The sequence below is a fragment of the Rhinatrema bivittatum genome, chromosome 14 (genome assembly GCF_901001135.1).
Source record: "Rhinatrema bivittatum chromosome 14, aRhiBiv1.1, whole genome shotgun sequence".
In the NCBI taxonomy this organism is placed as follows: domain Eukaryota; kingdom Metazoa; phylum Chordata; class Amphibia; order Gymnophiona; family Rhinatrematidae; genus Rhinatrema; species Rhinatrema bivittatum.
The window spans coordinates 12,838,284-12,853,547 of NC_042628.1; the positions used below are offsets into that span (position 1 = coordinate 12,838,284).

A 15,264-nucleotide genomic window follows, 5' to 3' on the forward strand; every position below is an offset into this window, starting at 1 on the left:
AGCTGAAGCCTCCTTCCACAATAAATAGGCAAACCCCTGCATGTAATCTGCTTTGAGGTGTCACAAAAAGTGGAATATGAATAAGCATGGAACATGGAATAGACTTAGTTTTTGGGTACTTGCCAGGTTCTTATGACTTGGATTGGCCACTGTTGGAAGCAGGATGCTGGGCTTGATGGACCCTTGGTCTGACCCATGTTCTTATGTTCTTAAGCAATTATTATTGTTGTCTTCTAGTGGCTAGGTAGTTCAGTGAACAACTTTCCCGCTAATTGTGCATGGACACACCTCATTGATCTTGGGGGATAGCTTTTGTGCTTACAGCTACTGGTGGGTGTATGGAACCGTAGCTATTTAATTTCATATTCTAATTTTGTTTAGGTGTATGGAATGCTCTGGCACTCTTCTGCCCGGTACCTATTCAGCTGGCGCAAAGTCTGGCACCTTTATCTGTAGTAGTCACCAATACAAAGCCAGCATCCCAGGTTCTGGAACCACCAGTACCAGATCCAACAAGACCACTGTTAGCGAAAGCAGTCCTACATCTAGTCCTTCAAACTCCGCTCACCTGAATGGTACAAGGTCCGTTGACACAGGTACGGTGAACTCAGTATTACACCAAAATAATTTGGAATCTAAGAAACCTACAGAGGAACTTGTGAAAAGCTACCAGCGAGACAAAAGCTCCAGTGCCACCAGCACCTCCAGTTCCTTCAATGCCTCTGCTCATGGTTGGCCACCTCCTGTGGGGCAGAAAGTGGCTCAGAACGACGGCGACACGGTTGCCAAACCCTGGACATCCTCTGCGGCAAAAACCCAAGCAGCGCGAGAGAAGTTTTTCCAGTCCCCCAGCAGTCCTGCATCATCGGTCGACCATGCGCCGGTACCGTCGGGCAGGGAGCAGTTCAAAACCCCGCATTCTGTGATGTCCAGCAAAGTTTTCACCGGCAGTCACAGCTCTGGCATGGCCGCCGGCACCAGCGAGAAGGAGAGAGCACGGAATTTTCTACTGACTGCCCTTCCAGTGTCTTCCTCTTCATCAAACAGCCCCGGTGAAACTCGCTCCAGTGGCGCCAGCAGGTAGGCGATTGTGCCAATGACTAGGGATGTACATTCGTTTCATACATTTCCTATACAAGCATGTAATATGAAACGAATGCACATCTAATTGACATGCGCCTGCTTGGGTTTACGAAGATATTCCAAAGTCATGGGGGAGGTGGGGAATGGAATAGATCCAACAATTTAGACTCAAGCCTTCTTTCCTGTTTCTTGAAGATCTTTCCCTCTAGTTTTTCAAGACTTCTTTTAGTCTGTCTGTCTCTGAGAGGGCCCTGAAATATGCATGTTAATCAGGTAGGAGTCTATGACCTTGCGTATTAAGGAGTTTGGGTTGTACTCAGCCTTTCATCTTATTGGACTTTTCTGTTTGAGATTACAGGTTCACCCCCTCTGTATCCCATTTACGAACAAACAGTCCGAAAATGGAATCTCACAAACCTGATGAAGCGGCAAAGCAAACTGGTGCAGCAGGAAGGCCTGACAGACCTAGTGTTGACGCTGACAGGGCAGATGAGCAACCCGCACAAGGCGAGTTAAAATCTTTAATTTTTCAGTGCCGGCTAGCGTTGGGAACCTGCTAATGATATTTCATGTGCAGTTCGGAACCGGCACATGATCCATTCTCCTCCCAGTGCCACATTGTTTTTCAGCTCGTGGCATTCCTGCATCTTGGATTTCATTGCAATGCCTCATCTTTATCTGAAGCGTGATAGGATACCATTAGTTTTGCAAAGTTAGCAATCCGTTCTGAAACGGACACACAGAAAACTCTATTAAGCATAATATGTAAACATCGTTTACTGGAACTGGCATTCCCTTAGGTCAGTGAGATAATGATTGCTGGGGGTAGAAGTCGGACTTGAGCTGAGTGCCTCAAACTGGCCTGGTTTTCTTTCCACATTAGAGGATCAGCCTAGGAAGAGGGAAGCCGTCCAAGGGATTTCTTCCTTGGCTTCATATCTTACTGCTTAATAGTGCTGTACCACTCTTGTCTGCATATCTCTTAATTATTCGGCGAAGATAATTTGCAAAGCTGCCTACGCAGGTAAAAAGTGATTAACCCGTGTAAAGTGGCTTCTGAAAATTGCCCCTCCTCCAAAGTGGCTAAAAGTACATGCATTGTTACGCTGAGCCGCGATTACATCAGATATGCCCGTTGGGTGAGGAAAAATACGTGCACATATTACATTTTCAAATTTGTAGCAAAATTCTACCTGCATAAAATGCAAGCACAAGTGCCCACGGATGCTTTGGCTGCTTGTGCATTCACTCTGGGGCAGAGGTGGGTAAAAAATACAGACTACTTGAAAATTGTCCCAGCTGGCTCCCTTGCAGCTTTCTTGTTTTTTTTAATGTACCTGAAAAAGATTTTATTATTAGCTTGAAAAATAAGAAACCTGCAAGAGTTAATTGGGCCATTAGGTGATTGGGGGACGGGGGACTCAAGGAAGATAAGGGCCATAGCAGAACCATGAAATGAATTCTTTGCTTTGGTCTTTACTGTGGAGGATATTGGGGAGATACCCAAACTGGAATCATTCTTTCTAGGTGATGAATCAAATGAGTGTGTATCTGGAAGAGGCGCTAGAGCAAACTGACAAACTAAATAGTAGAAAATCACCAGAACCTGATAGTATTCACTCCCAGAATTTTAAAGGAACTCAAATATGAAATTGCAGACCTATGACTGGCAGTCTATTACTTAATCACTCAAATCTGCCTCTATACCTTAGGGTAGCCAATGTAATGCTAATTTTCAAAAAGGGCTCCGGGGGTCACCCAAGAAACTATTGGCTGGTGAGTCTTACATTTGGTGCCAAGTAAAATGGCGGAAGCTATTATTAAAAGCAAAGTTACTGGTCACATGGATCAACAGGGGCGGATTGCAGGAAAATATCAGCCTGGGGAATTTGTTTCCAAACCAGCCCACAGGGTATTTGTCTGACTCCCTTGTGCATTTTCCTTGCAGCATGAGTTTCAACAGTTCCTAAAAGCAGGCCAAACTGACCTTTCATGGGTGCATTATGTGACCAGGAGCCTGGCAGAACTGAGCCACAAAATCTCCAGTGACACCTACACACACATGCTCCCTCGTACGTGCTCAGACACACACATGCTCCCTCGTACGTGCTCAGACACACACATGCTCCCTCGTATGTGCTCAGACACACACATGCACTCCCTTGAACACGCTTACACATACACCCATATGCACGTATGTACTCTGAATATGTTAAAAACCTTTTTATTTTCTTACATTGGTGGTCGGGAGGGATTCGGGCAGAGCTATCGGCTGTGGGTGGGCTTATTTTTCTCCCTGACAAAAATCGGTGAGCGAGGCCTTCAGCCATGGTGAGGCAGCAGCGGGGTCTGCTGGATGCCCCTCATGGAAGAAAGAGAGAGATGGGGGGTCATGTGAGGAAAAGCAAATGGAAGCATTTCCACCGCCGCGGTAGTGAGGGGAGGGGAGAGCAGACGCACAGATAGCGAGGCTGCAGGGAAAGGACCATAGAAAAATACAGGGCAATAGAGCTGCGGCTGCGTCTACAGTTGCGGGGACAAAATAAAAAAAAATAAGAGGAACGCATAGGCTGCTGGAACCGCGGCCGCAGGAAAAGCAAAAAAAAAGAGAGAAAAACCCAGAAATGAGGGGCGAGCCTCGCTGGAGGCACCCGCCCTGCCAGAACAGCCTGCTGTGGGTCCGGGCGTTAATCGCAGCAGCTCAGTAAGACATGGGGGGCCGCTGCGAGCAGCACCAGGCGTCGTCGTCCCGGGCGCTGCCGCACGCTCCATTTGCCCTGCGCCACGTGAAACCTCCGTCTACGTATGTAAAGCAAGAAGCCTGAATACAGCGAGCCGGGGTGCGAGCCGGGCTGCGGGGTCGGCCTGGCATTTAGCAGCGCGGCATTTCTGCGGCATTGCTCTTCCACTGGCACCAGGGGGGTGGGATCTGGCTGAGTACGAGTGGAGAATATGCAGTAAAACACGAGCACATGAAAGTCCGTTTCAAGTGACTGGACTGACCGGCTCACCGGGGCATCCCCGAAGCCCTGATAGAGCAATCCGCCCCTGTGGATAACATGGTTTAATGGAGACTTAGCAAAGGGAGGTCGGGCCTTACTAATCTGTTAGAATTCTTTGAAGGTGGGAATAAGCCTGTGGAAAATACAGGCCTGATTTTAAAATGCATTTACGTGCTTAAAATTGAATTTTACACGTGTAAGTTCACTTTACCCATGTAAGTGGGCTTTTGAAACTAGCTACAATATAGGCCATTGAACTGTCCATAGGTTATTCACATGCAAGTGGGCTTTACCGGAGTAAAATTGCTTCAATAGTACATAAGAACATAAGAAAATGCCATACTGGGTCAGACCAAGGGTCCATCAAGCCCAGCATCCTGTTTCCAACAGTGGCCAATCCAGGCCATAAGAACCTGGCAAGTACCCAAAAGCTAAGTCTATTCCATGTAACCATTGCTAATGGCAGTGGCTATTCTCTAAGTGAACTTAATAGCAGGTAATGGACTTCTCCTCCAAGAACTTATCCAATCCTTTTTTAAACACAGCTACACTAACTGCACTAACCACATTCTCTGGCAACAAATTCCAGAGTTTAATTGTGCGTTGAGTAAAAAAGAACTTTCTCCGATTAGTTTTAAATGTGCCCCATGCTAACTTCATGGAGTGTCCCCTAGTCCTTCTACTATCCGAAAGAGTAAATAACCGATTCACATCTACCCGTTCTAGACCTCTCATGATTTTAAACACCTCTATCATATCCCCCCTCAGTCGTCTCTTCTCCAAGCTGAAAAGTCCTAACCTCTTTAGTCTTTCCTCATAGGGGAGTTGTTCCATTCCCCTTATCATTTTGGTAGCCCTTCTCTGTACCTTCTCCATTGCAATTATATCTTTTTTGAGATGCGGCGACCAGAATTGTACACAGTATTCAAGGTGCGGTCTCACCATGGAGCGATACAGAGGCATTATGACATTTTCCGTTTTATTCATCATTCCTTTTCTAATAATTCCCAACATTCTGTTTGCTTTTTTGACTGCCGCAGCACACTGAGCCGATGATTTCAATGTGTTATCCACTATGATGCCTAGATCTCTTTCTTGGGTTGTAGCACCTAATATGGAACCCAACATCGTGTAATTATAGCATGGGTTATTTTTCCCTATATGCATCACCTTGCACTTATCCACATTAAATTTCATCTGCCATTTGGATGCCCAATTTTCCAGTCTCACAAGGTCTTCCTGCAATTTATCACAATCTGCTTGTGATTTAACTACTCTGCACAATTTTGTGTCATCTGCAAATTTGATTATCTCACTCGTTGTATTTCTTTCCAGATCATTTATAAATATATTGAACAGTAAGGGTCCCAATACAGATCCCTGAGGCACTCCACTGTCCACTCCCTTCCACTGAGAAAATTGCCCATTTAATCCTACTCTCTGTTTCCTGTCTTTTAGCCAGTTTGCAATCCACGAAAGGACATCGCCACCTATCCCATGACTTTTTACTTTTCCTAGAAGCCTCTCATGAGGAACTTTGTCAAACGCCTTCTGAAAATCCAAGTATACTATATCTACCGGTTCACCTTTATCCACATGTTTATTAACTCCTTCAAAAAAGTGAAGCAGATTTGTGAGGCAAGACTTGCCCTGGGTAAAGCCATGCTGACTTTGTTCCATTAAACCATGTCTTTCTATATGTTCTGTGATTTTGATGTTTAGAACACTTTCCACTATTTTTCCTGGCACTGAAGTCAGGCTAACCGGTCTGTAGTTTCCCAGATCGCCCCTGGAGCCCTTTTTAAATATTGGGGTTACATTTGCTATCCTCCAGTCTTCAGGTACAATGGATGATTTTAATGATAAGTTACAAATTTTTACTAATAGGTCTGAAATTTCATTTTTTAGTTCCTTCAGAACTCTGGGGTGTATACCATCCGGTCCAGGTGATTTACTACTCTTCAGTTTGTCAATCAGGCCTACCACATCTTCTAGGTTCACCGTGATTTGATTCAGTCCATCTAAATCATTACCCATGAAAACCTTCTCCATTACGGGTACCTCCCCAACATCCTCTTCAGTAAACACCGAAGCAAAGAAATCATTTAATCTTTCCGCAATGGCCTTATCTTCTCTACGTGCCCCTTTAACCCCTCGATCATCTAACGGTCCAACTGACTCCCTCACAGGCTTTCTGCTTCGGATATATTTAAAAAAGGTTTTACTGTGAGTTTTTGCCTCTACAGCCAACTTCTTTTCAAATTCTCTCTTAGCCTGTCTTATCAATGTCTTACATTTAACTTGCCAATGTTTATGCTTTATCCTATTTTCTTCTGTTGGATCCTTCTTCCAATTTTTGAATGAAGATCTTTTGGCTAAAATAGCTTCTTTCACCTCCCCTTTTAACCATGCCGGTAATCGTTTTGCCTTCTTTCCACCTTTCTTAATGTGTGGAATACATCTGGACTGTGCTTCTAGAATGGTATTTTTTAACAATGACCACGCCTCTTGGACATTTTTTACTTTTGTAGCTGCTCCTTTCAGTTTTTTTCTAACAATTTTTCTCATTTTATCAAAGTTTCCCTTTTGAAAGTTTAGCACGAGAGCCTTGGATTTGCACACTGTTCCTTTTCCAGTCATTAAATCAAATTTGATCATATTATGATCACTATTGCCAAGTGGCCCCACCACCGTTACCTCTCTCACCAAGTCCTGTGCTCCACTGAGAATTAGATCTAAAATTGCTCCCTCTCTCGTCTGTTCCTGAACCAATTGCTCCATAAAGCTATCATTTATTCCATGCAGGAACGTTATCTCTCTAGCGTGACCCGATGATACATTTACCCAGTCTATATTGGGGTAATTGAAGTCTCACAAAACAAACGTCGCATAAATTATAATTTTTTAATTTTTTTTAAATGTCCCTGAAGCAGCGCAAACCGCGAAACGTACGTCGGACTGCAGGAGCTCTAAAGTGTGTGAGCATATTTAATCGGAAGTTCATCTCTTCAATACAAAATCTAGGAGCATTTTTGCCTACAAAGCACGATAGCGCTGGAGATAATAGCGCAGCGGCACAGGATACAAAGGTCGGAAGCGCAGCGGCGCTCCGCACAAGTAAGGCAATTCCGTCTTCAAATATACTGCAAAAGATTTCAAAAGATTTCATTAATTATAAAAGAGAAAAAGAAAAAAAGAGAATATTTAATTAAAGAAGTAAAAAGACATTCAATGGATCGATGATTAAACATGACCCTGTAAGGTTAAAAGTGTGGCTTACTGCCTAAATAACCAAGGGTGTTATGATGGTCCACTGTTCTAGACAAATTCTATGCACATTAAAAAAAATTAAAAAATTATAATTTATGCGACGTTTGTTTTGTGAGACAAGTGTAGTTCGTTGCACTTAATTAACTGTTTTCATATAGTGGTAATTGAAGTCTCCCATTATTACTGCACTACCAATTTGGTTAGCTTCCCTAATTTCTCTTAGCATTTCACTGTCCATCTCACCATCTTGACCAGGTGGACGGTAGTATACCCCTATCACTGTAGTCTTCCCTGATTACACAAGGGATTTCTACCCATAAAGATTCAATTTTGTATTTAGTCTCATGCAGGATGTTTATCCTGTTGGACTCTATGCCATCCCGGACATAAAGCGCCACACCTCCTCCCGACTGCTCCTCTCTGTCATTGCGATATAATTTGTACCCCGGTATAGCACTGTCCCATTGGTTATCCTCTTTCCACCATGTCTCTGAGATGCCAATTAAGTCTATGTCATCATTTACTGCTATACATTCTAATTCTCCCATCTTACTTCTTAGGCTTCTGGCATTAGCATACAAACATTTGAAAGTTTGTTTTTTGATTGTATTTTTATTCTGCTTTTTAATTGATAGTTACATTTACATGTGTAACTCCTTTTAAAATTACCTCTATGGTATATTTTAGATTCTCACAAGGGATTTGATGAAGTTCTCATGAGAGACTCCTCAGGAAATTAAAAAGCCTTCGGATAGGAGGCAGTGTCTTATTGTGGATTGATAACTGGTTAAGAGACGGGGAAACAGAGAGTAGGATTGCATGGTCGGTTCTCCCAGTGGAAAGAGGTAAATAGTGGAGTGCCTCGGGGATCTGTGCTGGTGTTTAACTTATTCATTAATAGTCTGGAAAAGGGGGAAGTGAATGAGGTGATCAGATTTGCAGATGGCACAAAAAATATTCAAAGCACTTCTAACAAAAGTGGACCATAAGGAACTGCAAAAGGACACTTGCAGATGGAGAACTGGGCATCTAAATGACTGGGGGAGGGACATCTAACGAGTTTAAGTGGGGAAAAATAATCCCAACTATAGGTACAGAATGCTGGGTTCCCTATTAGGAGACACTTCCCAGGAAAAGGACCTTGGAGTCATTCTGGACAATACCCTGAAAGCCTCAGCTCGGTGTGTGGCGGCGGCAAAAAAGCAACTAGAATGTTAGGAATTATTGGGCAAGGAATGGAGAACAAAATGGAGAATGTCCTAATGCCCCAGCCTGGCTGCACCTTGGTGAAGTTCTGGTCGCTCCGACTCAAAGAAGGTGCAGCGGAACTGGGAAAGCTACAGAGAAGGGCAACAGCTCCCTTACGAAGACAGCCTGAATGAGTTAAGGCGCTTCAGCTTGGAGAAGCCATGACTGAGAGGGGGAATGAGCGAGATTTTCAAAAGGATGTGCGGGGTTGAATAAGGAATGGTTATTTACCCTTTCAAATAGTGCTAGGACTAGGGGGGGACACTGCATGAACCTTCTCAGGTGGCAGATTTGAAAGAAATTGGAGAAAGTATTTTTCCCACTCGTCACACAATAAAGCCATGGGCTGTAGTCAAGGCCCCTGGCATAGCTGCACATAAAAGGGGTTTAGAGAAATTCCTAGAGGAAAGGTCTATAAACTATTATTAGCCAGGTGGCCTTAGGAAAAGTAACATCCACCCCGGGAATGAGCAAAAAGGAACGGATCCACTCTTTGGGAAGTGCTTGGCACTTTCTAGTGGCCCAGATTGACCACGGAGACACAGAATTGCTGACCTTTTGGTCTGACCCAGCCTGGCACATGACAAGAGCCATTTTGATGACTGTGCTATTGTTGGATCATGGAAGGTCAGTAATGTAATCCAGGTTTATCACTGTCCCAGGTCGAGAGGGGTCTCTGCCAGCTGAGGTAGGTTCATGAGTTTCTCCTTTGATTTCAGCACAGATTTCACAGAACCAGAGGTACTTGAAAACATCAGCCTCGCACTGGGCCACCTAAAGCACTGGGCTAGCAGGCTAGAAGCACCGGGCCCGGGTCGCAGTAGCAGCATGTTGCGATCTGGGATGAAGGACTTACATTTTCAAGATGCCCAGAGGGTGGGAAGCTTAGGGTTGGGAGGGAGGGGAGGTACTGGAAGGATACTTTGATGATCATTAATAGTGGACCAGGAAGGAGATATGGGGTTGGGCGCAAGGCAGAGCCAGGACCCTCTTCAACTTATGGATTTTAAACCTTGCCAGAGGGGTTGGAACAAGGGCAGGGGGATGGTGGTTCAGCTTGGTCGGGCTTATTATGTACTGCTTGAGTGGGGGCAGTGATTGGGTTGCTAGGCCCACAAGCTTCTTATTTTTTTTCCCAACAGCACCACTTAACCGGCTATATTCTTTTAAATATATCCAATTAAAGGCTCTCTGGAGATAACTCATCCGGCTAACTGATATTTGGAGTTACGTGTCTAACTCTTCCCCACCTTGGAACACGCCCAACATGCCCCTTATTTAGCTAAATCTTAGCTGGATAATGATTTATCTGGCCTAAAGTTAGCTGGACAAGTAAAGGGAAAGTTGCATTTGCCGATAGCGGCAGGCTACGCTCACCCCGGCACTGCCACTGGCCCTGGAACATTTTATTTATTTAGTACAATTTATAAATCGCCTTACAGATTCAAAAGAATCGCTCAAAGCAATGTAAGGAACATAAAACAAAGTCAAATAAAAACCAAAACAAATCATCGCCATTGTCGCAGGCTCCAGATGCTGCTGATGCTCCTAGGCCGGTGTCTTTCCTTAGGCACGTGCACGCATATGCGCACATTATATAGACCCCGTGGCAGGAAACGCTAAGCAGCACCCTCCCATGACATCAGAATGACCGGCCTATTTAAGAAAGGGTCTTGCAACATTACCTTGTCTCAGCCATGGGTCTCCTGCATCTTCAGTGCGTGTTGCTTCTGCGTCCTGGTTCCTGATTCCTCTCTGTGTTCCTGTCTTGCCTTGCCTAGTCCTGTCCATCTCATCCAGCGTCTTCCCTGTGTTTTTGTCCACCCTTGGCCTAACGTCCGGATTCTGACCACGATTGTCTGCCGCTTGCACCTGACCACATCTGTTCGCAGCCTGCCCTGACCCTGGTGTGCCCTCTGACTTCTCGAGGGACTCACCTAAGCTCTGCTGGCTGCCAGAACCTGAACGTTCAACCTGTGGTGGAGGCAGCTGGTTTAGGCGAGCATCCAGCCAATCCTGCTTCAGGGGCGTGCTCACCAGCTGTCTGCGTAGGCCTCATAAGTTTGCCTTCCAGGTTTGTCAACTTACACCTCAGCTATAAGGGCTCATATTCACGCCACCCATCACAGGGAATATTCAAAACTCAGTTTAGCCATATAACTTGTGAGTTATCTGATTAAATAACTCTGAATATTGGCCTTGATATTAGTAGTGACAGAGGGAAACATTTTTTAAACTGTTTCAAACTCTGATGTGAAGATTAGATGCCCTGTGTGTGTGCAGAAGACCAGCTTTGCTGAAATGGCAGCAATATTTTCTTGGACGTTGATGTAAAGAGAGCGTTGGTTGCATTGATGATGCATTGCGGTCAAGGTTTCCACTCTATCAGTTTATCTTCTCTGCCAGGCAATGCTGGTGCAGCTTTTGAAAAACTCTCTCTCTCTCTCTATTTTTCTCTTCAGGAAGTAAGAGTCCCGATAAATCCGAGTCACCAGCCGATTGGAGGTCCATGTTAAAACATGTAGAAAAAGGGCCAGTGGCAAATAGGTGAGTGCAAGACACTGTTTTTGTAGGGCTCTACATTTCGTTAGAAAATGAAAAGAAAAAAATATTGTCAAAATGTAGGGTTTCTTTTGTTTGCTTTTGTTTCAGAAATGGGAAAAAAAACCCCTATAACATCATGGGCCTAAAAACATTGAACCCCTCCTTCCCGAGTCCTATCTGTGGCATTTCCCAGGGCAAAATGGGGCAGGAACGTTCCCAGTTATTCCTGCTGTACTGGGTCCCGTCTTTAAAATGGCACCAGCCAACCCTGTTTCGAATGAAGCTTGTTAATGTCTGCACCCTGCAACTCCTTGAGTGAGTTGAGTACACGTCTACAGGCAGAGCCATTGCAAGGGGGTAGGCAAGAAACGTGATGATCCTGGGTACCAAGCTGAGGGTTCGGGTGTCTCGGCACCCTTTTGAGTCAGCCTATGAGCGCGCGAGCCTGGAAGGAAAGGGAGACATTGAAAGCAGCCCTTCTTCAGGTACCGTTTTGTCCAACGAGTGCCCCGCTTACGGGGGGCGGATAGATGATTATAGTTGTGGATTGAGATGTGCATGTATGTTTTCATGTTGTGTGGATGTATATTTATGCCCTTGCTTGTGTTGTTTGTATGTGTGCACAAAAGTAGATTGGTGTTCATATGTGCACAAATGTGATTTGTATACAGCAGGTATGACTTGTTGGATTTGATGAACGACCAGTGACAGACTTGACCTATCCAAGAGTGTAATTTAGCTTGGGCTGAGCCAGTGGTACAATCATTTGTGAAGGGTGCCATAGTGCTCTGGGTGAAACTGTAGAACCAGGGGTATAAATCCTTTTGTCTCTTTTCTCCCTTATCCTTTGAAAAGGTGGATTTTGAACCTACACAGATTGGCTTGATTAAAGAAAAGAATAGCAAAACACCAGGGAGCAATATGTGGAGTTTGCCCTTGGACAGGATAAGCAAGAAAGAGAATTCAAAATAAACTGCTGGAAAACAAAGCATTCATTGGGCCATGATGGCTGGCAAAGTTAGATTTTTTTTTTTTTTTTCCTGAAAACTTATTGAGATTTAGACAAAATGAGGCTGACATTCAGAAGCCATTTAGACGGATAACTGAAGTTATCCGTCTAAATGGCAAAGCAATATCCAAAGCTCTATGTCACTAAATTCTGGCTGCATATATCAGGGGTGGTCTGAGGGTGGGCAGGAGGCATTTTGGGGCGGGCCAGAGTTAGCTGCATAAGTTATTCTGGGTTAGCCGCTTAACTGATGCGGCTAACTCTGGTCGTGCCATACTGCTGTCCTAAAGCTAGCCTGATATACTTATCCAGCTGGGTATTATCAGTGGCATGGCCACAGCACTAAATATCCCTGTTAAGTTAGCTGTAACGACTTAACTAGCTGTTCTGCGGCGGAATATCAGCCCCAAGGTTTATTTTATTATTTATCTGTGTGTGAAAATGGGTAAATAAGTTGCGTGTATATGGCAAATATGAAGTGCCGAGGAGTTCAATAAAGGATAATATTGATTTGCCCCCAGCAGCACCACTGGGGAAGGGAGAGTGTGCACATGAGGGTCTGTAATCACAGAGCCAATATTTTTCATTCACTTGAATGAACATAATGGTCTCGATTTGCTTTTTGATGCTGCTAACAGAATGAAACACAAAAAATTGACATCACATCAGCTATTGACTGATTTAATATTTATATTATTAACTGGCCAGTAGTTCATTTTATATTTGTCTATGTCTTTACAAATGTCAGTATTTGAGATCTCATCTGTATCTATACAGAGATTCAGTTTGCAAATAACTCTTTCTCTCAGCAGGGTTCCAGATCTGAAGGATAAATGGCCACCGACCATCCAGACAAGTGCTACTACGTCAAAGAAGCCTTCTGTTGTCTCCACTGATACCACGAACCTCAACCCAAGTATTTCAGGAAAAGAAAACAAACCTACCCAATCTGGCACATCTATAGCAAGTAACACTGGACAGAAGGAGAACAAACTAATACAGTCCAGCACATCTGCAGCAAGTGTCAGCACTAGAGGAAAGGAGAATAAACCAACGCAGTCCGGCACATCTGCAGCAAGTGTCAGCATCGGATGGAAGGAGAACAAACCAACGCAGTCCGGCACATCTGCAGCAAGTGTCAGCACCGGATGGAAGGAGAATAAACCAACGCAGTCCGGCACATCTGCAGCAAGTGTCAGCACCGGATGGAAGGAGAACAAACCAAAGCAGTCCGGCACATCTGCAGCAAGTGTCAGCACCGGATGGAAGGAGAACAAACCAACGCAGTCTGGCACATCTGCAGCAAGTGTCAGCCCCGGATGGAAGGAGAACAAACCAACGCAGTCCGGCACATCTGCAGCAAGTGTCAGCACCGGATGGAAGGAGAACAAACCAACGCAGTCTGGCACATCTGCAGCAAGTGTCAGCACTGGATGGAAGGAGAACAAACCAACACAGTCCGGCACATCTGCAGTTAGCAACAGCACTGGATGGAAGGAGAACAAGCCAAACCAGTCAGTCACATCTGCAGTTAGCAACAGCACTGGATGGAAGGAGAACAAGCCAACACAGTCCAACACACCTGCAGTTAGCAACAGCACTGGATGGAAGGAGAACAAGCCAACACAGTCTGGCACATCTGCAGTTAGCAACAGCACTGGATGGAAGGAGAACAAGCCAACACAGTCCGGCACATCTGCAGTTAGCAACAGCACTGGATGGAAGGAGAACAAGCCAACACAGTCCGGCACATCTGCAACAAGTAATAGCACTGGATGGAAGAAATCAACCCAGTCTGGCACATCTGCAGTTAGCAACAGTACCGGATGGAAGGAGAGTAAACCAGCACAGTCCAGAACATCTGCAGCCAATGATAATACTGCATGGAAAGAGAACAAACCAACCCAGCCTGGCACATCTGCAAGTAGTAACAGCACTGGATGGAAGGAGAGCAACAAACCAGCCCAATCCAGCACCTCTCCAGCAGACCAAACTACCTTAGGAACAGGTAAGACAATGCATTGATTTAGGAAATTAGTCAAAGAAATGCAGAACAGGTAGCATAGGGGAATCTGTTTAACTTATAGTCACCAATGGATCTTTTACTTCAGCTTAGATAGCCAATGTTTCTAATGTTCTAGAGGAACTTTGCATTCAGTTCTTGGCTTCACTCACTGGCCTACCATGTAACATTACTCCTGAGTACTGCAGCGAGGGCCCATCTAGCTGACAGAGGAAGAGGTCATTAAATGATGATCTCCGAGAACTGCGCTTCCCGGTTTAGAAAAAAGAAGAAGCCATCTCTTGCATTTTATGGTGATGTCCTCACCCTCTTGCTAGCATTGTTCATTCTCCCTTTCCATGGTTTAACACCAAACCTAAATCCTTTCCATTCTTTCTGCACGTCACATCTAAACTTTCTATTCGCATTCTTCTCCCGAGTCCCAGATTTCACCCACGGTGCTAAGTGCAGTGTTGCACCGCAGCAAGACATTGACCAAAAGAGATGAATTTTATCAGATTTTGTTTTGGTAAACATTTTTTTTCTTTCTGTCACATGCCTGGGGGCCTCATCTCAGCCTTTCCTTGAAATAATAAATTGGTAGGCATATCTGAGAAAGCATGGGCTGCTTGCCAGCAGCCCAGCCTCCAGATGTGTCTGTAGGCATTTTATCTTCAAACACTTCTCTGTGCACAGGGTGAGATTTTGGCTCTGACATCCTGGATGATTTCTCAAGATCAAATGCCTTCCTCTAATGACTTGCAGGTAGTGACTTGAAGCTGCACCTATTTTTAAGATATGAAACAATGGATTTTGTTTTAGTGCGGCAGGGCTCCCTGTTGGAATAAATATTAGCATCTTGGGGCTACCCTTTCTGTGGTATTAACGATTCAAGTTTTAGTAAAAGAGTTGTATGAGGGTTGTGACGCTCTCTCCTAGTGCTGGATGTGTATGAGTCTGTTGGAACTACATTTCTGTTTGAGGAATGTTTACAAGTATTGAGCTCATATATAGGGATGTGAGGGAAAACCATTTTATTTTTCTGTGTGCATGCATATGTGCACGGGTTTATAAAGTTTATTTCCTTCTGGAAGACGTATAACCGA

The 15,264-nt window shown here is 44.6% G+C and overlaps 1 protein-coding gene across 7 annotated transcripts in view; it reads left to right on the top strand.

Moving 5' to 3' along the window:
- LOC115075824 (MICAL-like protein 2) overlaps positions 1–15,264 on the top strand; it is a 57,254-nt gene that overhangs the window by 23,132 nt on the left and 18,858 nt on the right. For 6 of the 7 annotated variants that reach the window (XM_029576626.1, XM_029576629.1, XM_029576630.1 and 3 more), the window contains 4 exons: positions 382–1,080; positions 1,442–1,590; positions 11,066–11,150; positions 12,966–14,164. In XM_029576626.1, coding sequence (XP_029432486.1) covers positions 382–1,080; positions 1,442–1,590; positions 11,066–11,150; positions 12,966–14,164 — 2,132 coding nt within the window. The remainder of the gene's footprint in view (positions 1–381; positions 1,081–1,441; positions 1,591–11,065; positions 11,151–12,965; positions 14,165–15,264) is intronic. The other variant, XM_029576627.1, reaches the window with a different exon arrangement.